Here is a 22,074-nt window from a genome sequence, read left to right on the forward strand (position 1 = left end):
TTTTCTCTGTATCTATGAAGCGCCTTGAGGCGACTTATGTTGTGATTTGGCGCTATATAAATAAAATTGAATTGAATTGAATTGAATTACTTTTTTGAAGAAGTAACTAGTAACTATAATTAATTACTTTTTCAATGCAACTTGCCCAACACTGCTGTCATAGGGCAAGAGGCCAGTACACCCCGGACAGATCGCCAGTCTGCTACAGGGCTAATACACACAGACAGACAACCATTCACACTCATGGGTAATTTAGAGTCACCAATTAACCTAATGCCACTAACTGCATGTCTTTGGACTGTGGGAGGAAGCTAGAGTTGATGGAGTTAAACCCAAGACCTTCTTGCTTTGAGGCAACAGTGCTAACCATTGCACCCCTGTCCATGTAAAATATGTAACCTAAAATAAATGTCACAGAAAAGAAACAATTTGAAAGGGCCAAGTTGCCTTTTTGACCAGCAGTACTTGAGAAAAGACCAGCAGGAGTGGTGATGCATGTAAAAATCCAAAGACAGCTATTGGGTTTTACTTACATAGCTTCTGTTAACTGTTTTAAGCCTACCAGAAATTTTTGTGATCACTTTGTTGCCTTGCATTGTGTTACCTGTCTTCTTGTTAAAGACTTTCAATAAACACAAACAGGAAAAAGATCGAAGGCGAAAACTGCACGTGAATATAAATACTCCATTTCTGCCTTTATCGAACAAGGAAGCCTAAATTCTCTGAGAGAGTGAGGTCAGAGGTGAAGCTTGGCTGCACTACAGAAGCCTTGAGCTGGTGTCACTGTGGTGTCTTGCTCAGTGACACTTCAGCAGATGCTTGCTGACAACCTGGGTCATGTGGGTGAAGGCCAGTCTTTCTGACCACCTGTACGCTGTGGGTAATTATGTGCAAGTAAAACGAGTATATCCACTGACACGACCACTTTTTGTCTTTGCAAAATAACGCACTGCACTGGCATTAGCACACACAGAGTGGATTTTTACTCTTAATAAAAGATTTACCGAAAGAGGAGGACCTGCAGAAGACCTATGGTTTTAATTAAGTCTACCTCTGAAATAATTTTAACAATCGCTCCAGTGGGAGAGGGAAAACAGGACTCCGTGAACCTCTACACACACTTATTAAGCTGCATTAGTGCAACACAGTTGTAAATGAATCCGTCCAGAGGCTGCAAACAAGGTTTGTGCTGATCAACACAGCGATAGGCTTATCACAGATCTGTGTCATAAATGATTACCAGACCACAAGTGGATGATTCATCTGATGGCCTGTTTTTGTGTGTTTTATTTAACCTAATTTATTTAAAAAATGAGGTCCTTATTTGTGTTATCACACCACTTAATACTAATGACTTCCATATTGACACCCAACTTCTAAGAGCACCCTTTTAAAAAAGTGGGTACTTGATTATATAATAGATTGGCATTAAGTCTAATTCCTTCATTGGTTCTGGAGAACGTTTATTTGTAACTAGTATTTTCAATTAGTAAAATATATGGAACACACACCACAAACATATATCTTCATCCGCACAATATTGCTAAAATTAGAAATTTCATGCATTGTTTTCGCCAAGGCTGGACTATTCTAGTTTCTAATTATCAGGCTGCTCTAACAGCTCCCTACACAAACCTCAGCTGATCCAAAATGCTGCAGTGAAAAGACTAACGGGTACCAAAAAGAGACAGAGCATATTTATCCCACATTGGGTTCTCTTCATTGGCTCCCTGTTAAATTTAAAATCCTTCTCCTAACAAAGAAAGTCTTAAAAATTTAGGCCCATCATGTCTTAAAGATCTCATAGTATCATGTTATCCCAACAGAGGCCTTTGCTCTTACACTGCAGACTTTTTTGTACTCTAAGTAGAATGGGAGGCAGAGTTTTCCGCTATTAGATCCCTCTTCTGTGGAACCAGCTCCCGGTTGGGTTTCAGGAGAGAGAAACTCTCTCTAAGCTCAAAATAATACTAGATCAGATGACCATCAGCCATGTCTTAATTATGCTACTATGGGCTAAGACTTCTGAGGGACTTCTCATGCTGCACTGAACATTTCTCTCTGACTCCTAGCATGTTTACATCCCACTTAACTTTTACCTGTGCTCTCCCATAGTTCGTGTTTTCTCCCCTGAACCTGTTCGCTCCCAGAGCCTGGTTTGCCTGGAAGTTTCTTCCTGTTCAAAGGGAGTTTTTCCTTCCAACATAAAGAACATTGACATGACTTTTATTGTGGACTGGTCCAGTATAAATAAAACTGAAGTGAATTGGGACTGAGCTGGATGCTGTGTGCCTCTCAAATGAATAGCTGCACTTTGTGGAAAACACAATTACTTGCTATCATGCTGAGAGTTAGAAGATTGATGCAGCTGTACTATCTGTGCACTGAAAACACCAGCTAGCGTGTCTACATTACAATATGTTTTGGTAGTAAAAATTTAGCATCAGTATGCATGGTGCATTCCAAATTTAGCCTCAATAAAAAAAAAGAAAGAACTGGACTTTTGTTTGAAGTCTTGTTATTTACACCATCACCACCAGCAGCCTGCCTAAACACGCTTTAAAACAGGTACAACTCAAATTGTTCATATTTAATTAAACTATTAACAATTATTGACAATTCTTATGGTAATAGTTGCATTGCATTTTTGCGATCCTTACTCATTTCTAATTCTATTTTGGGGGACCTCATAACTACCTTAATGCAGCTGCTCAAGGCTTCCACAGTCTAAAACAGATGATTTTAGCTCCCTTCCCCCTTCTTTTAAGACAACTTTTTTCTGATTCCCTTCCTCTTGCAAACAAAGGGTCTGAATGGCAGTCGGGTGGAGTTGCAGCTAGAAATCTGTGCTTATGATCATCATATTAGGGACAGAAGCACTTAATGCAGAGCTAAGACTAAAAAACAAACTGCCTGAAAGTGGATATTAAGAGCAGTCTGAAGCCTGAGCGTTTAGTTCACAGGGATATCTTATATGTATCCTGATGTCATTAATTGAATTTTTAGATTTAAGATGAACATGCAACACAGGACAGAAAATATAGAAAAGCTTAATAGGTCCATAATTAAGTAGCTTCACTGTTCAATGAAGTTTTCTGAACCACTTGATGTCCGATCATACCTGTCATTCTGTGACCACTATCCTGTTAATATTTACTTTTACGATGCCCAGCCTGAAAAAATGTGTTTTTCAGACCTGAAATATTAACACTGGAGGACACAACAATTAAATTAATGTTTTTAATTAAGAGAGTATTCATATAGCTATAAAAGTCTGCATTAAAGGCACTCGCTTGTTGGTAGACGCAACAAGTCACAATACGACTGTTTTTATCCGTCAAACAGTCCTACACGGCATCAAAGACAGAGGTTCTGATAATTAAAGCAGTGATTCAGTTTTGAGGTGACTTTGGAAAAAATCTTTAACACAAGCACACAACATACGCCCCAAGCTAGTAACCTTGGTGTGCGTTTTGATCCTCATCTGAATTTTGAAGTGCACAGACAAAATATCGCAAAAACTGCCTTTTTATCATCTTAAGAAATGCTGCAAAAGCACAGCCATATCTCTCCCACGCAGATACAGAGAGACCTGTTCGTGCTTTTATCACTTACAGGGGTTGACAACTGTACTGTAATGGTTTCTTTTGTGGCCTATACCAAGGAAGATTTGGATGAACTGCAGAGAAGCCAAAATGCAGCAGGTGTGCTGACCAGGATTAGCAGGAGAGGACAGATTAATTTCTGTAGTAGATTTGTCTTTTTCAGCTTCTAGTTTTCAGCTTTAGTGACTGATTACACGTCTATTTATGCTTTTTATTACACATTCCTGCTAATTTTTCTTTCATCTGTCTCGGGCTTTTCACCTGCTCCTCCACAATCTGCAACTAAGACTAATAAAGAAACAGTCTGGGATCCTCCAGAGGCAGCTAATCTTAAAGATATTTTCAGCGCTTGTCTCAGATGTATCCGCTAATATGCTTTTTATTTTTAAATGTAACTTTAGTTGTTTACTTTTTAGATATCTTCGTCATCGAGTTACTAATGGTTGTTGTAGGACATGGGCCATGGGGATGCAGCTTCATGTAAATATGAGCCTATGGGATGCACAGAGGTTGGCTTCTGTGTTCCATGATGCTGAGTTGATGTTCTTGAGTGACTATTTCAGTCCAGAGTATTAATGTTAGAGCGGACACGGTAAAGAAAACACATCTTTTTTTAAAGTAATTTTATTGTATGCATCTTTCTGTTGCAAACTTGTACGAACACTTCATGGCCGGATGTAAGTGATCAATCGACTGATTGATTTTGAGGGCCTGTGTTTGTGCTGCTGCACATCTGCATGCGGAAGGGGCCCCGGTGTCCATTCCCATGGCGTTCTCGCTGTGTATTTATCTGAGTGTGATAGTATCTGTGCATGCTGTGAACCTGTCTTACACAAATCTCACTTGTTTCTCTGCGGCTGCAAACACACAAACACACACACAAGCACCCTACCTCCACCCCCCCTTGTCACTGACACGCGCCCACTGATTGGCGCCGTTGGAGCAAGGCATACGCTGTTCCCTAGCAACAGAGCGCTGGTTAACCAATAGGGGGCCGTCTGTGAGGATGGGGCTAGTTTGCCAGTCTGCTGTTACTAAGGTGCAGAGAGGATTGCTGGGGTTCTGTGTATCTCTATCAGTGTGTGTGTCCATGTGTCTAAGGCTTTGTGTTTGCATGTAGCAGGTAGCAGCACACACTGAACTGATGAGCAACCGGCCTCAGCCACTAAAGCCATCACACTGCTGCAGAAAAATTCTGATTAAAGTGAGCAAGTTGTTTGAGGAGCGAGGAACTGTATTTAGCAGTTTACACACAAGCAAAGTGAGAGTGCGAGAGGGAGAAATGGGGTGCGTCCTTATGTGCTCAGTGAACGTCTGCGGCGTACGATGTGTGGTTTTCACTTGCTGATTTTCCTGTTGCTTTCATTAGCTAATGCCGCGACCATATTATCACCCAGGATTAGCGTGGATGGGGCCATCCACCAGCCTAAGTCAAGATGAAGCCAAAAAATTATATTACAGCAGCATAATCCCTCCCCGCTCGCTCACAGTACAAAAAATCTTTCTTTATTTCATAAGGTTAAACCTTGTGCCTCTCCACCCGGATTATCTTAATATGTGGGATAACATTGTGTTATGTCACTGGGGATGGGATGTATCCTCATGACAGTGGGCAACAAATCCTTTTAGTCAAATCAATGTGTGGCAGTGACATGACAGATATGAAAAACGCTCCATTCAGCTGCTGTCCACTGATACTGAAGCCAAGTGGAGAATTTCATGCTAAAATTCCGAGTAATAACTTATATTTTATGTAAACAACTTTATATGAAGTCAAATTGCTTAATGTAAAGTGTAATGGGTCACTTATGTTATACCCAAAGTCGTTCAGTGCCTTTTGGCTTCATACTTACTTGCATAAAACGTGTTTGAGCAGCAGAGTGTTTCCAGGAAATAAAAGTTTGATAAAATCTCTCTTTACTTGCCCAGCACTAAATTGCAGGCAACGTTAATGAACAGCTGGTGAACTCAGAGCTACCATTCCACTTTCTTTAGGGTTCAGAAACTAGATTCAGTTCAGACTCGAGGACAGTAGAGGGCGCTTGGAAGATAGTCCTCAGTGAATAGAAGTGAAGGGAGCTAAAAGGCTATAAAGACAAATAAGGTATCAAAACAATCTAAAACCAGAATAATGTTTATTTTCTACATGCTTTTTATGAAAAAGACAGATACAATTTCCAGAAGAAATGGTTATTTTTGTAAATATGGCAGGTCCATGAGTCACTAACTTACTACAAGTCCTGTAACTGTAAGAGAATGAGTGTTCCTGACGATATCAGAACTTATCTCGTTACAGCGTTACAGAGTTATTAAGACATGCTGTCTGAATGTGTTCATAAAGGCCCTGAACCACAGACTGTACATAAAATATGGACTTGGCCACTGTGGCATCACTTAAAGCTGCTCTTATGGAGAACATCATCTTGGCTTTTATGCAGCTAGCAGTCATTAACACAAGAAGGTGAAGTGCTACATTATCAGCAAATGCTACACTGGTCAACAAGCATTTTTCTACTTGTGCTTTTACAAATTTTACTTGGTGACCCCAAATCTGACAACTGTTTTTATCTAGCATCAACAAAAAAAATTGTTTTTTTCTTTTTGTTGTTGTTATGATCTTCTAGTAATTGGATAACTAGGATGACCAGGTGGGAATGCTGATGCGTTTTAGCATTTAAGAGTTACATTTGGTCTCCAGGTTTGGTCTTTGTGGATTCTGAAATTCATGAACTGATGCGTGAGTTCAAAAAAAACTGAAGCCAACTACATCAGCAGCATAGGACGGATCCGTGCAGGTTGTCCAGAATTTTCTTGGCAATCACAGAGCAGAGAATTATGCTGAGCTTGTGGATAACATGCTGAAATCATATCAGCTAATGAGTGCCAGACTGTCACTGAAGAAGCAGTTTTTACATTCTCTTGTTGACTTTTTCCCACTAAATCTAGATGACAGCGATGAGCGTGGGGAAAGATTTAATCAAGATATGAAGGTGATCGAAAACTGATATAAGGGAAAATTTAATTTGAGCATGGTGGGTGGCTACAAAAATACTCAGTACCTCAAACATCTTTGAGCGCACATTTAATTTTGAGCTAAATAGACAGAAACACGCTTTAATGCATCTCTGAATAAAACACCTCAAAAAAATTTTGCCAGGAAAATTTCAGCCATAGTGTTAGACATATATTATATTGATTAAAGTTTCAAAACGCCAATGATGTGTATCTCAGTAGCATAACATAAAAATAATCTAATTTCAGCAACCTTTAACTTTAATAGGTTTACATGCATGTGTTCTTAGAAAAATTCAACCCCATACAGTAAAGGAAAAATTATCTGCAGAGACTTTAACCATTGTTTTAATCACACACTACATATATTATTTATATACATTCATTGCTCCAAAATGACCAGAAAAACTGGTAATGCTACTAAACAGGTGGACATTAACCTCTCCATAATCTTAATTGGTGTGGTTAAGATGGGCATTTTGGTCCCTCACATTTACTCTTTTTTGGGGGAGGTCTCCACTTGATCTGAACAGCCACACTGGAAGGCAGCGTGAAAAGCTGGTTGTCATTAAAGCACTGATGGGGATGTGATGGCATTTAGCACACATTTTCAGAAAGTCTCCCTGGGGACACACTCATGGTGCTTTTTTGGCTAGTACACACAAAAAGTGGCACAAATAGTTGAGTGATAAATGAAAGAAGAGTACTGTGGCGTACAATACTGCAGATAACGGGTGACACAAACACCTTTAAGGGTGATGTCACCCTCAAAGGTTAGTTGCCTGGATCCAGCCACTCTTACTGGATTGTATCATGTCATCTCAACAAGAACAAATTAAGTTGCTGAATTTCATGCAGATGCTACATGATTTAATTACGTTCACCATAGAAACATGGAATTATTTAGTTCAAATTACAAGTTTGGATCTTGTGCATGTAACAACCACCCAATTTCATTTTTTGAGTTGACTCACGAAATTCACAAGTACACGTTAGATGTCAAACCACTGGAAAATCACTGGGGTTACAAGAGGCAGACAACCACACCGCGTGTATGCTGTTACTATTTCTTATGGTTTAACTTGTCAGGGACAACAACATAAAGCATCATCAAGCATAGCTTTCCTACTTTTGTTAAGTCTGTATTGACAGATTAATGCCGTGGATTTGAACCCAGAAGATTCTGGGTTCAAATCCACAATGTGGCAAAGTTTGCAGTGGGTTCTCTCTGCGTACTCTGGTTTCCTCCACAGTTAAAAGTCCTGCAGTTGTAAGGGTAACTGGTTATTCTAAATTACCCAAAGGTGTTGAAGTGCAAATGGTTGTTTGTCTCTGTATGATAGACTAGCGACCTAGTGTGTACCCTGCCCCTGTTACCCTATCACTTCCGCAGCCCAGATAAAGATAAGGAGATGGGTGGATTGGAAGTTGCTGTAAATCCGTTGAATTCTTTTGTTGAACATTATGTAATATGAATACAACATGTACTACAGACATAAGTCACATTTCATTCATTCAACAAGATTATCGTTGGTGTAACAAACAAATATTTTACTAGTTCCTGTAACAAGACTTTTGATGTGCCAAAGTGTTTAAACAATATAAGATGAATTTAAATAAATCTAATTAGACTAACGTGGTGCAAACATGTTGATTGAACAAAAGTCAAATTAATTGAATGCTAATGTTAATATTATGTTAAACCTACACACATATATCGTGTTGACACAACACAACCAAGATGGATTAATATAACATGATTTGTTTAGATGGAATATAAGAGGCAAGATAAAATTACGTTCATCCAATGAATTATTTTTTTGAGTGCAGCCTTTCCAGATGTTGTGTTTTTTTAAATGGGCTTGTTTAAGTCATGATTTATGTCATGACTTTATTGAGACAGGGCTGCAGAATCCTTCCGACAGGTTTAAACACAGTATTATATGAAGTTAAGCTTAAGCACATTAAGGCAATTCTCCCAAACAGACTTAGTGGAGGAACTGCTTCCACACATATATAATTACTGAAACAGGTCTGTATGTTTCTTTCACATGGCCACATCCACAGGAATACGACAGTATTTATTAAGACGACCGGATTCAAACCAGAGGAAAGGTTTGTGTTACTGTTCAGTAAAACAAATCAAACTAATTAAAGAAATTGCTGACTCTGCCAATCTGCTCTGCAGCTGTTTGTTCCTGAGAATAATAAAAATGCTTTCAGCACAAATTTATCAGCACAAAGCGTGATAATAAATGAGAGAGCTCATCACGGTCAATGTGCATCAGGCACAGCATATGGCCACAAAATGCACAGAAACCAGAGTGGTGTACTATTGAGCAAGTTTGGCATAGGCAGGATTTCTGGGAGCTAAGAGGTTTAACTAATCTTAACTGAAGCCCAAATCATACAAATTTATAAAACTCTTGCATAAAAGCCCTGTGACAGACTGGTGACCTGTCCAGGGTGTACCCTTCCTCTTATCCCCTGTGCCTGGGAATGGTTCCAGTCCCCCCTTCCCCTCCCCCGGATGGATGGATGGATGGATAGATGGATGGATATTGCATATAGCTGCTTGTGTCCTCTCTCATGCAATGCAACCACACACACAGTACCCCAAGAAAACTACTTATTGTTGTTTTCAAGGCAAGGAACATAAGAGCTGAGTTTTGTGCCATCAGAGGTATTTGTGTTGTAACAGTTTAACTTTCAGGTCTGATTGCAACCTTAAGATTTAAAGCTGAAAAAAAATGGTCTGAAGAATCATTAATCTAACATTATAGCAGTCAGCTGTTATATTCCAGTGGCTAGTGAAGCGCAAGTGATGATTTAGACGTTAAGTGCCAGAAATCAACAGCTCTGTGGGGAAAAAATCCCTTGTGCCGTTTTGACCTCGTCTTTTAGAGCTGGTAAAGTGTCGGCGTGTAAGAGAATAAGACGGTCTTACCGAATTGCCTTTGCTCTGTGTGAGGCTGTGGTCCTGCTGCATCGGTGTGATGGGGGAGGATTTAAGAGGGGGGGAGAGGGTGAGGTCCCGGCGCAGAGGCCGTGAGTCCAGCTTCTCCCCCTGTCTGTCCAGCTTGTGCGCTGAGTCCTTTCCCCCTTCCCTCCCCTCTTTCCCTTCCCTTCCCTCCCTCCCATCTCGGTTCTTATGCCTCTGTCGCTGTACGGCGTGTGAACGCCCCTCTCCGTGACCGTGCCTCTCCTCCCCGTGCCCATGGGGCTTGTGGGTGGTTGAGTCTCTGGGCTGTAAAGGCTTCATCTCCATCTCGTAGTTGCTAATTTTCTCCTCGTCCTGCTCCAGCAGCCGGCCTCCCCTGCCGTGCACGCCCCTGTGGCTGGACGTCCAAGAGGCAGATGAGGATGACTCTGTCCACCTGGCCTGTCTGTGATTGGAAGAGCTGTGCTCCCGCGACTTGTGATTAGAGGAGCTGTGTTTGTGTCCGTTGGTCCGGCTAGTGCCTCTCCCACTGACCCCACCTCCTTTTGACAACATTCCCCTTCTTTTGTCTTCACTCCAGCTGTTGGCCCGTGGATACTCCCCCTTCCCTCCTCCACCTCCAACACCTTCGCCTCCCACACTGCCTCCCTCCATCAACACCTGAATTTCTGTCTGCACCACCCCCATACCTTTCTCACCTCTTTCTCCCCCCTCCCTTCCCCTGTCCCCATGGTCCACTGCGCTCTGCCGGTGGAAACGGGCACTCTTGGTGCGTTGCGACGGCCGGGCAGGTGGCGGCGGAGTGTGGGGTGGCGAAGACGAAGGCGGGCTGAGATCAGGGGTTGCAGCGTCGTTAGAGGGGTCGTCAGAGGCTGCGCTCTTCACATACAGGTCAGGACTGTCGGCCGTACCAGCGCTACTCGACAAACCCTCGCCCTCCACTTCACTGGACACTTGACGTTTGGGACGCTGCACTTCCATACCTGCAGAAGACATCAGAAAGGCATTCAGGATGAGAAGGAGGAGATGAAGGAGTTTTACTTGTTGGAATTACCCAATCTGGGTTTCTAAATGATACACCAGTATCACTGTAGAAAAAAATAACATAAAACTTATATAAATAAAAAGTAAGGGCCTGTTGTAAAAACATGATGGGGTTAAATCTTACAATTACATAAAATCTATCATTGCAATTCCAATTATCACATGCAACTGTTTTAGGCTGGTGAGTAAGTGTGACAACATCCACAGAAAATAATCCCACAAGTTGCACAACACTGCATAAAATCTCGTTACATGTGTAAAAATGACTGGGTTAGAGTGGGGGCTGAATTTAACACTGTCAAGAAAACAATACAATTTTCTAGACATTATGTTTGCAGTGTTTTCCCTACTCCATCTGCTTACAGGATTAAAGCCACTGGGCCAACAGAACGCTCATTTCTCCCACATCACCAAGAAGCCAAAGAGGAAAACATAATGATCAAAGCAAAAATAATTCATTTGATTTAATTAATTTAGCTGTGCATGTGCAATGTGGGGTAGACAGAGCACAGAGCACATAGGAGAGGAGACAGAAGAAGAAGAGAAGGGAAGTCATCAGACGACTGTAGCATTTATGGTACAGCAACCTCCAGCTGATTTAGTCAGCATGTTGAAGTGTTGTTGGGCAAAATACTGAACCCCAAATTCCCCCGATTCAGTGTATTCATTAGAGTTTCAGTGTATATGTGACAGAGGATAAGTGCTCAAAAGCCCAGAATAAATGAATAAATGTTTGTGTAAAATGTGAAACTTTGGCTTGTAGTAGAAAAGCATTATTAAGTAAGTCTCTGTTTGTGCAGATCTTTGGGATTGTGGGGATTTAACAACACAAAAACACCAAAAAGCTTGCAGTGTGTAGCCCAATCACACAGTATAAGAGATGGTTGTAGGTAGATGTCACCCAGTGGTTTGTCAGGTTCCTTTTTGATGACTATTTGGTCATAGGTCAAATGCTGGCTTGAACAGAAAAGAGTTGATGTCAAGATCTCTGCGAGCAGTAAAGACTGTACAAAACATTTTTCAAAAAGCATTTGTGTAAAGTGCAAACAATGGTTGCAGTATTTGATAAGTATTTTTTGTAAATTATTACTTTTCTCCATAGCAGCCCCTAAGTGACGGGCCAACCAGGACACTGCCCCCTTCTGACAGTAAATAGCTACAACATGGGCACAGCAACTACGGACAAGCCACGCACAAGCATGCCGGGTTTATGGCTAGTGTATCACATTTGATACATACAGTTTTTGTGAGTTTTTGAGACTTTTACAAAAAGAAATAAATAAATAAACTTTAAAAAATATCACACGGTAAATTGTGAATATTCTAGCTACTCTCTATGTTTTTCTGAAACTGTTACGTAAACAGTGAACAAAGCACAGTCGGGAGTTCTGTGTCTGCTGAAGGACTTGTGCACTGCAGCAGTTTCCCTCCACTCAAAGTCCACTTGATTAACATTAACAAATCAGCTACATGGCGCCAAAGTTGCCTGGCAATGCCTTCCAAATAAAAAAAAAATATGTCAAGTATAAAAACACAAGCCATCTCACTGATTTTTTATAAGCCTGTTTAAAAAAACATTTACAAAAATTAAACTGGGAGGAGAAGAAGTGTAAAGATCCTTCCATAATCGATCTTCTCATCCATTCCACCTTTACATCTTTCTATACAGTCCTTTATTTTTTGTCAGAAAGCAGAAGAGGCGGCAACAGTAAGGTAGATGATGATTATCAAAACAGGTTATCAAAACAAACATCCTGCAAAATGTCAGCGCTGATGCTTGTTGACAAAGATGCTCTCACAACTCTGTGTGTGTGAGGTTTTTTTTTAGCTGTGCAAAGAAGCAGACGAGCAGAATTGACGGCAAAAGAACAATCACTGTCATCTCAGCTCCGTGTGTGTGTACAGCGCACGGCATGAAGTCACTGTGTGCGTGTGTGTCACGCTGCATGTTGGACTGTGTAGGCTACCTGCAGCGTTCTACAGGTATGAGTGACAGTTGCAGAACCGCAAAGCTGGAGGGTGGTTGGCGTTGACCTTTACCACACACACAGCTCTTGATGTGTTTTGTGTGTTCGGGGTGTATGCTTACGTATTGCTGCCTGCTTGGCTTGGTTTCTGGATCTCTATAGAGACGGATATGAACATGTGCTATATATAAAATTTTTAATCAGTGCATGTATGGTTGCCCACCATTTCCTGGGTGCTGGAAAGAAGGGGAGAACTGCTTGGCAGTGACCCTCGCGATGCGACTCTCTTCCTGGGCCTTCTGAGCTGCTGCTACCGCCGCCTCAGCTTTACCCTGTGCGTGAGCCGTCCTGAAACACAGAATAGTAAAAATAATAACTTTAATTTATATAGCATATTACAAATTTTCTGAGCAAATTTTCTGTTGCTGAGCATTTTGACAGCAGCAACTAAATGAAGCAAACATTTGAAAAAAACGCATATGAGGACAGCTAAACCATAGTAAAAGTACAAGAGAGAGAAACGGTTTGGGAAATGTATTTAAAAAAATCAGGAATGTTTTTCCCCTAAAAGTATGTTGAAATATGAAACTTAAATATAGTAACTGACTCAGCCCACTCAGCCCTGACTGTAACCATTGTTCCCTTCACTACATTCTGGTGTATATGGTGCTAAGCGGTCAGAGATAAAGCTAAGTGAAAGATCATGAAAACCCTTTAAAGTCAGTCAAAAAATCTTAAAATCTATTTTAAAACATACCAGTTTAACATAAATGAATACAGCACAAAAGGCCAACTTTAATCTTTAATCTTTAAGGGGGACCTATTCTGCTCATTTCCAGTTTCACGTTTTCATGCTTGGACTATACTAGAGCACATTTGCATGAACTACAGCTCAAAATTTCAATTTAATTCAGTTCTTTTTTTATATAGCACCAAATCACAACAGCAGTCACCTCAAGGTACTTTATATTGGACAGTAAAGACTCTACAACAATACAGTGAAACCCCAACAATCAAACCACCTCCTTTGAACAAGCACTTGGTGACAGCGGGAAGGAAAAACTCCCTTTCAACAGGAAGAAAGCTCAAACAGAACCAGGCTCAGGGAGGAATGGCCATCTGCCACAACCGGTTGGGGGTTAGGGGAGAGAGACAGGACAAAAAACCCCCAAAAAAAACCACACACTGAGGAAATCGAGCCACAAAAATAATCCTTGATCGTCTGGTGCATCTCCTCAGTTCATCCACTAGCTGGAATAATCAATTGTGTCTCCTTTCCCCTTCCTTCAAGCAACCATATTATGATTGGCAGACCATTGCAAGAAGAAGGTTTGACCAGAGAGTGGGTGGGGCTTTTGCACTTATGGCTTCAACTGTGCGTACAAGTAGACACAGTTGAGGCTATAATTCTTTTATTTTTATAAAAAGTTTGTAGAACAGTGTTAAGTAGGAGTTTTTAGCTATACATGTCTAAAAATAGGGAATATAAAACAGTGGAGTACATTAGAGGGAAATAAGGAAAAGAATAGAATAAAAGAAAAACCACTGTCCAAAAATACTGTAATTTTAAAAAAGTCATTAGAAACTGACCTTTCGAACAATAAAAGTGCCAACAATGCTCCACAGTGTTTCAGTTTTTCACTGATACAGGGGTATTTGTGGCTGAGCCCCGGCTTATTCACACAGCACCTACAGAACACACCAACTTTGCTCCATTAATTAGATCCCGGTGTTTGTAGCCCAAAGGGTGATGTCGCACTGTAGTAGCTTGAACACTTGCATAGTTAAAAGGAAGGTTAAAATCTGTTTATTGTCACAGTTATTCTAAACAGGGACTCCCTTTAATAGATTTTTTTTAAATAAACATTGCTAAGTATCTAGCTCATTATATAAAAAGCGAAGACACTGTGAGCAACCTTTTTGGCTGACTGTTTCTCAAACTAGCAGAAAAAGCCAACAGCAGTCATATTGAGCATCACAGCATCACGGCACATTTTTACTGATTCTGTACCTTCCTGGAAATCCAATGGAGGGATTTACACCACTCTTTTAAAAAAAAGAACTTCATTTAGTGCTTTAAATGGCAGAAAGCGCTGTCTGACACGCATGTCCAAAACCTACTATAACTATTTGAGTGGTTTGAAATCTGATAACCAAGAAAGTCACAACATAAGACTGATATGTTTTTCATATTCAACAAACCATTCAGTAAGGCCTTGCCCTCTGTAGTTACAGTGCTTCTGCTACTTTGACATATCTTGCATTAAAAGAAATGCTCTTCTGCATACCTTGGCTGTATGGGTATTTTCCCCCAGAGAAGGTGGGTTATCTGGGTTTCCAAGGCAAAAAATGTTCATATTAAACATGGATAAAGTTTAGAAAGTGAGGTCAGTGTATGTACAATTTCCCAGAGGAACCCACCTGAGGGATTAATAAAGTTTTATCTTATCTTATCTTAAGTATCTCTCTGAGCCAAATATTCAGTTCCAGGCAGTTTATTTTCCTACTGTTGGCATCAGCTATAACCACAGAAGCTCCACCCACCTGCTATTAAAACATTTTGCTTTGCAGGGGCTGCCAATCAGAAGAAAGCAGGCTTAAAGGCTGTGCTTTAAAGAAGAGAAGATAAAACGATTAATTTTAGAGAGTGAATGAACTGAAGTGCTGCAGTATAAGACAATCAATGATTACTTTTTGAGATGTGAATCATGCACAGCACCTCTAGTAAAGTCCAAGAATTGAATAAATAAATAAATAAACTGAGGTGTAAATGAGCATAATAGAGCGTCTCAAAGCCAAGCAGGTGATTTTTGTCATTTTTACTCTGTGCAGAAATTACGTCTAAGTAGGAGAAAATTTATGAATGCCAAAAAAAAACACAACTGGAGAAAAGGTCATAATGCTTTGGTTGTATAATAACATTTTTCCTGTCATTATGGAAGCTTGACTAACACACCTACATCAATCACATCACTGCTGTGCCCATATAAAGCATTTATTCTGGGGTATTCTTATTAACAGAACCGGCATTATTCATTTTGTGTTTATATGGAATCTCTTTCATAAAAGACACCTGAGCCAGAAGGTGACAAACACGTGCAGGCATCAGCATATTACATGATACCTCAAACAGAAGCTGCGGAGGGACAATTACTACAGAGCCACAATATGATGAGATAGCATGCATTCATCTGTTTACAGGCGCTGTAATCTTCTGCTTGAAAATGTGTTTACTATCACAAAATAATTCATCTCACTGCCTCTCAGGCTGTCAGGCTTTTCACATCCCCTTCATCTCACTAACAGCCTCTTTTTCAGTCTCCTTTTTAAAACCACTCTCTCACTCTTTCTGTTATTCCTCATTTTTCTTTTTGCCTCTCTCTAATTGCCCCTGCCTTCTTTATAACAAACCCCTTTTCATGTACCTCTTGTCCCACCCTCTTTTCTTTCTCTCTGGTAATATCAAATAGATCTTTTCTCTCAATTACAACCCTCCTCTCCCCATCATCTCTATATTTCCATTCACCTATCTTCCTCTGTCTATCCAAGGGCTCTCCACTCGTCTACAAAAGCCTCTCCATCCGTCCCTTTTCCCTCTCTGGGCAGTAACAGTCTTGATGCAGTGTTGCATGTCGATGGCTATTGATTTTTTCTTCTCGGCCTCTCTGTTTCTCTTTTCCCCTCTGTGGACTCTCTGCCAGCATCCACCGTGTCAGGCTCACAGCATACACAACACCACCATGTGAGTGCACGCCTCCTGGTTGTAAGGGAGGTGAGGTATAAAGAAAAGGAAAAGACTGTTTCCTTAATTTACACAGCATAATCAAGGATAGTGCTTTTTTAATACATAAAAAAATCTTCATGTGGTTTAAATGTCATGAACACACAAGCCCACTCTTAAAAAAGTCTCTCTGTCTAATTCTGTGTCATCCTTTCCTCCACAACTTCCTGTCCTGCTCCCGTCTTCCCAGGGAACAACCTGTTTCTGGATGAATCAACTGCCTGGAGAGATAGGAGCTGCCTGTTCAAAGAGGGCTCGATTATACAACACAGCATCCTGTCCAAGAGAAGACGGAAAAAAAGAGCTACAGATGGAGGGCAGGAAGAGGAGAGGAAAGGAAGCAGAGCTGGAGGGAGGTGATGAGGAGGAGGGAAGGAGGACAAAGGACAGGTACAGTGTGAGGATGGAGAGTGAAGAAGATTGGTGTGAGACTGAAAGAAAGATTGAGTTAAAAGACGTTACATATTCGACGTTACCAAATCACTGTCGGGTTAATTGTGGGAAGGAGGATAACCAGTGGTATCCTATTCATGGCAGGAGTGGACAGGAGGAAACAAGCTAGCACTGTTGCTGCTATATTTTTATGCAGGCCTGGATTTTAGTACTATCATAGTCTTATCATATTCAAAGCTCAGTTAAGAAAATAAAAATAAATAGGATACCAAAGGTTTTGTTGTGCTGTTGGGAAACGTAGCTGACCGCAGTTCCAGATTTCAAAGTAAAATTTGAGATATCAAAATAAAAGGATGACCAAAATGAGCCAGTCGGACAATCATTCACACTCCCATTCATACCTGTGGCCCATTCAGAATTGTCAGTTAACCCAATCCATGCATGTCTTTGGACTGTAGGTGGAAGCAGTCTGCACAAGAACAGGGACAACATGCAAACACCACATAAAAAAATAAATACAATGAAAAATAATTAGGGGCAGCTTGCCATAAACTTGTAGTATGTGTAAATGTGAGTGTGAATGGCTGTCTGCCTCTGTGTGTTAACCCTACAATAGACTGGTGATCTGTTCAGGGTGTACTCTGCCTTTCAGCTTTTGAAAGTGGCGATAGGTTCCAGCACTCCACCCTGTAGGCCTGAATTGGATAAGTGGAAGAAAATGGATGAACAAACAATGTGTTATTAAACACAGCAACAACAAAACTGACAATAACTCTGCTGAGAAAGCAAGGAAAACTGTGCTCACGTGTTAGTGACAATCACAACAGAGGCCAGCCTGAAAGCTTATCCTCATATATCACCTATTTAACATCATACTGTAAGACTTCAAATTAGCATTTGAGACGATAAATTAATCAAGAAAGTTTTTACTGAGGTCACATATTGCATGAGAAGTAGATATATTTCCTAATACACATCTATATAAATAAACTTCTTGTTGCAGCCGGAGGAGTCGCCCCCTGCTGGTGTTAAAAAAGAACACATTTTAAAGCCATTTCAGCATCGGCTTCACTTTGTAAACGTGGACCTGTCTAAACCTGTCTACATTCATCATTTGTATACAGTCTATGATCTGAAACAAACCGGTGGCCTGACTTAATGCCAGACAGCAAATCTTTGGGTTTGGGGCTGTTGCTAGGGAACAAAAAAGCAAGTTTCTCAAAACGTATGATGGCTACTACAGATACAGTATCTGCACCACAGAGGTTGTGTAGAGCACCTGCTGTGCACAGTAGTGCTAAAATAGATCCCTAAAAGAAAGAAATAAGGCTTAATAAAATATTGTATATTCATACAATCCCCACCCCCACATCTAACTTACATCTCGGAGACACCTTCTAAATGTTCCTTAACTGACGGCACACTTTGAGAAAGCCGCATTGATGCTTAAAACGTGACACATTCAGAGGACACTAAATGAGCAGGGATATCAAGGCCAAAAGGACAGGCGAAATAATAGGACAGGGGACATGAGGAGAATGAAAACAGAGCGATGCAGGAGATACGGAGGAAGACAACAAAGTGCAATGAGATGAGGTTAGGAAAGAGACAGGAAGAGAAAGTCTAATCCGGGGCTCACGCTCTAAGCTCCTCCATCATCTCTGTCATCGCTCCGAACCAGTTGATGATGATGAGGATGATTCATATCTCACAAAGCTTTCCGGTTTGCATCACTGCTAATAGTGTGTGTGTGTCTGTATTACTCATGTTGTGGGGATATAAATCTGTCTAAACAGTGCCGGGACTTCAACAAAAACAAGCCCCCATAAGGTAAATCTGTCAATTTCAGCATGGACACTCCCGCTGTGTCTCAGTTGGGATATTTCTGTTCCTAAACTTCCACGTATGGAGGCCAATCCATAACTTTTAGTGTTCCACTGTGGGTTTTTTCTATCCAGGCATGCTTTTACGGCATTGGGATTTCCACACTTTGCACAGAAGATGTCAACTTGTCTGCAAATGCTTGCTAGCTACTAGCTGAGCTGGAGTAAAACAGCTTTAAAAGCCTTAAAACACGCCAACCAGAAACAGAGACCAGTGGTTTCCAGGAGGTCACTCGTCTCTAGGCCTGTGTGACCGTTTCAAAGCAGCTCTTATCAGCCTTTAGCAACGACTTGCCAGGAAATGCGCATTATTCCCTTGTGACTGGTGCTTGCCGAGTAGTCACAGGCAGTGTCTAGGCCTTATTTATTTGACTCTATATTGTCACACATCCAAATTGGTAGAGAGAGGCTAAACTCATGCGGTTAAGCTGTCGTGTGACTGCAAAGCCCCAGTACTTCATATAATCATGCTCACAATAGTAAGTGTAAATACTGGAGTACACAGTATGAAATACAGTTTTGGATTAAAGTTAGAATAAATCACCGGCAAATGAATGTAAGTCAGTGTAACGCCCTGTGAAGTGATGGAAACTCAATGTGTGTGTGTGTGTGTGTCTCTGTGCTGAACTTTAGGCTTACCAATGAAACAAGGTCACAGAACTTCAGCGACTGGAGTCCTGTGACACAGTGAGTCACTGGTGTGTTTATCTGGTACTGACTAATCACAGGTAGCCTGATGAGAAATCAGTTACATCAGCACATGTGACAGCAGTAATCAGGGCACATGAGCTTGGTATCGCACACACACACACACACACACACACACTCACACATATAAACAAATCTGGGATTTACTGTAACATCAGGCACGTGGACAGCTGACCCTGAATTTCTACCAGCTGTTGGATTCTCTTCAGGAGATAAACCCGACCCCTGACCTCACTGCTTGCTGCCCTGCCTTTAGGAACAAGTAGGATGTACATTCAAACTCAGCCTATGGACAATTTTAGAAGCACATACACACAGCAAGAAATCGACGAAAAAGGGCCACAAATCCTCACACATTGTGCTTTCACTTTGCTCAAAGAGAACTGAAGCAATTATCCTGTGACTGTTTCACCTCTCAGGGTTTCTCCTGGTGTTCCACAAGGAAATACCCTGCTGTTCTGTTCTGGGACGCACACACACACACATACAGAGAGGCTGCTCTGTGCTGTGCTACATTGCTGCCCGAATCTGGGTTAGACATTTCTGTGTGTGTGTGTGTGTGTGTGTGTGTGTGTGTGTGTGTGTGTGTGTGTGTGTGTAGGAGAGCGGAGAGCTAGGCCAGGCTAAAACTGTATGTACAGTCAGGTTATTCTGGGCAAGTAAAGTTGTGCCGTTATCCTAAATCAGCAACCTGCTCTGAGCAAATATTTAAAGCATCACCACTTTGTTACTCATCAAATTAGTAAAATCTGCATGTTACCTCAGCAATATGCTGACAACTTCATGCTCCAGTCTCAGAACCCTGATGTTAAATGATGAAAAACAGTCCAAAATAAACGTACTATACTAATAAATTGGACTTTACCATTTTGTTTCCACAGAAGCATAAATATATATATATATATTTATGCTTCTGTGGAAACAACATTAAATGCTTAATACATCCTGAATTAGGTTGGAGCATTCACTAACAACGCAATCAATTGACATCATGATCTTTTAATGACCCAACTCAGGATGATATGTTTACAAATCCATGCTTTCAGAGGGGTTTATTGTCATATTGTTGCCCCTTACTGCCCTTGAGCTGGCACATCTTGCCCACAGCTTTGACAACAAATCAGCAAACCAAAGAACCCCCCCCCCCCCCCACAGTTTTGCACCTATGTGCCAGTTATGTGTGAATAAGTGATTTTAAAATGCCTTACTTGTATAAGCTTCTACATGTTTACTAGAAAATGGTTCTTTCATACACATGTTTACCTCTCTGTGTAATTTCCTGGGCCAAACATAACCAAACTGTGAGGAAGAATGAAAGTAATCAGAAAGTAAAACCTAAAGGTAAAAAACTGGTTCCAGATGAGTCTGGGATTTCAGGTGTGTCTGTGCCAACACTGCCCTTCCTATTGTGGACTGTGGGCTTTGTAACAGTGGAAACACTCAATCACACTAGAGTAAAAATAGAACAACAACCTCCTTATGACTAGGAAAAATCGGTTGTTGCCCAGTGATTGCATTGGATTTATTTTGCAGTCCAATTACAAGTATTTGCATCAACTGTTTTTGATCTCAAGGCAGTCAAACAGTTCTTTGACTCAGAATGACTGCTTGATTCAACTGATTGTACTCTCATTATACTCCTATATTCATTTATATATACTTTCCCCCACTATCCCTATCCGGTCATAGCACATAGCTGCCCCTCGCTGAGCTTGGTTCTGCCAGCGGTTTCTTTCTGTTAAAAGGGAGTTTTTCCTTCCCACTGTTGCCAAGTGCTTGCTCAAAGGGGGTGGTTTGATTGTTGGAGTTTTCTCTCTACTATTGTAGCTGTAGAGGTTACTCCTGTTGTGATTTGGTGGCAGATACATAAATTAAAATGAATTAAATTGAATACTAAGTGCCAGTGCCATTTTGCAGTTACATTGTCATCCTGATGAAACTACGTCCCATTTTGTGGAGGAATCTTTGAATCCCCGTATAACATCTATGAGGTTCTAAGGGGCTGCCACGGTGATGCAACCCCGAGATCATCTCCAGCTGAACTTAAACAAGGAACCCTTTAAAAGCCATGTCAATGCGTAAATCACTAAATTAAGGAGCCGTTCTTATTGCATTATTGTGAAGCACTTAGGTATACCTTTGGTTTTAAATGTGCTATATAAATAAAATTGTATTGTTACAGCTCAGACTGGACTCTGATTGTAAGCAGAGTCTAGAAGCAACCAATTTATGATTTTCACAAATTTATCAGTTTTTTGCCAACTTCAGTCCATTCAATCCCAAACTGTTAGCAGACGTTTTCCTTCTTCTTGACTTGTTATTGCTATCTTGATACATCAAAGTCATTTTGAAGGCAGCAATTGACTGCAAGAGGTCACAGACCTGGTTCCTTTGAAGCAACCATTTCAAAGGCAATGGGATCACCAATCGTCCCACAGTCTACAGACATTATTTTTGCTAATGCGGTAGTAAAGCTACTTTCAGCTGGGGGTCACCACAGCAGGTAACTCCGCATTTGTGATTGTTTTATGCCAGATGCCCTATCTGATGAAACCCATTCAGAAGACCTTACATGAGTTTTTTCAGATAGTTGAAACTAGATTGCTAGTTTTGTGGTCACACTTGGGCTTCAATAAACACAACATAGCACAGATTAAAGCTACATGAAGATGTGTCTAAGAAGACAGTTGCAGCTCAGAAGGAAAACACTCTACCAGTTTGTTTCTTAAACACAACCATG

At 40.9% G+C, this 22,074-nt stretch overlaps 1 protein-coding gene across 1 annotated transcript in view; it reads right to left on the bottom strand.

The window, feature by feature from the left end:
- Positions 1-22,074, bottom strand: part of jph3b (junctophilin 3b) — a 53,987-nt gene that overhangs the window by 4,876 nt on the left and 27,037 nt on the right. Inside the window, exons 4-5 of the mRNA XM_005751503.2 lie at positions 12,793-12,917; positions 9,565-10,541 (exon numbers count right to left, since the gene is read on the bottom strand). Of these exons, the coding sequence (XP_005751560.1) occupies positions 9,565-10,541; positions 12,793-12,917 (1,102 nt within the window). The remainder of the gene's footprint in view (positions 1-9,564; positions 10,542-12,792; positions 12,918-22,074) is intronic.

This window comes from Pundamilia nyererei, unplaced genomic scaffold, assembly GCF_000239375.1.
Source record: "Pundamilia nyererei isolate P.nyererei 1_Seehausen unplaced genomic scaffold, PunNye1.0 scaffold00314, whole genome shotgun sequence".
NCBI classification, from domain to species: domain Eukaryota; kingdom Metazoa; phylum Chordata; class Actinopteri; order Cichliformes; family Cichlidae; genus Pundamilia; species Pundamilia nyererei.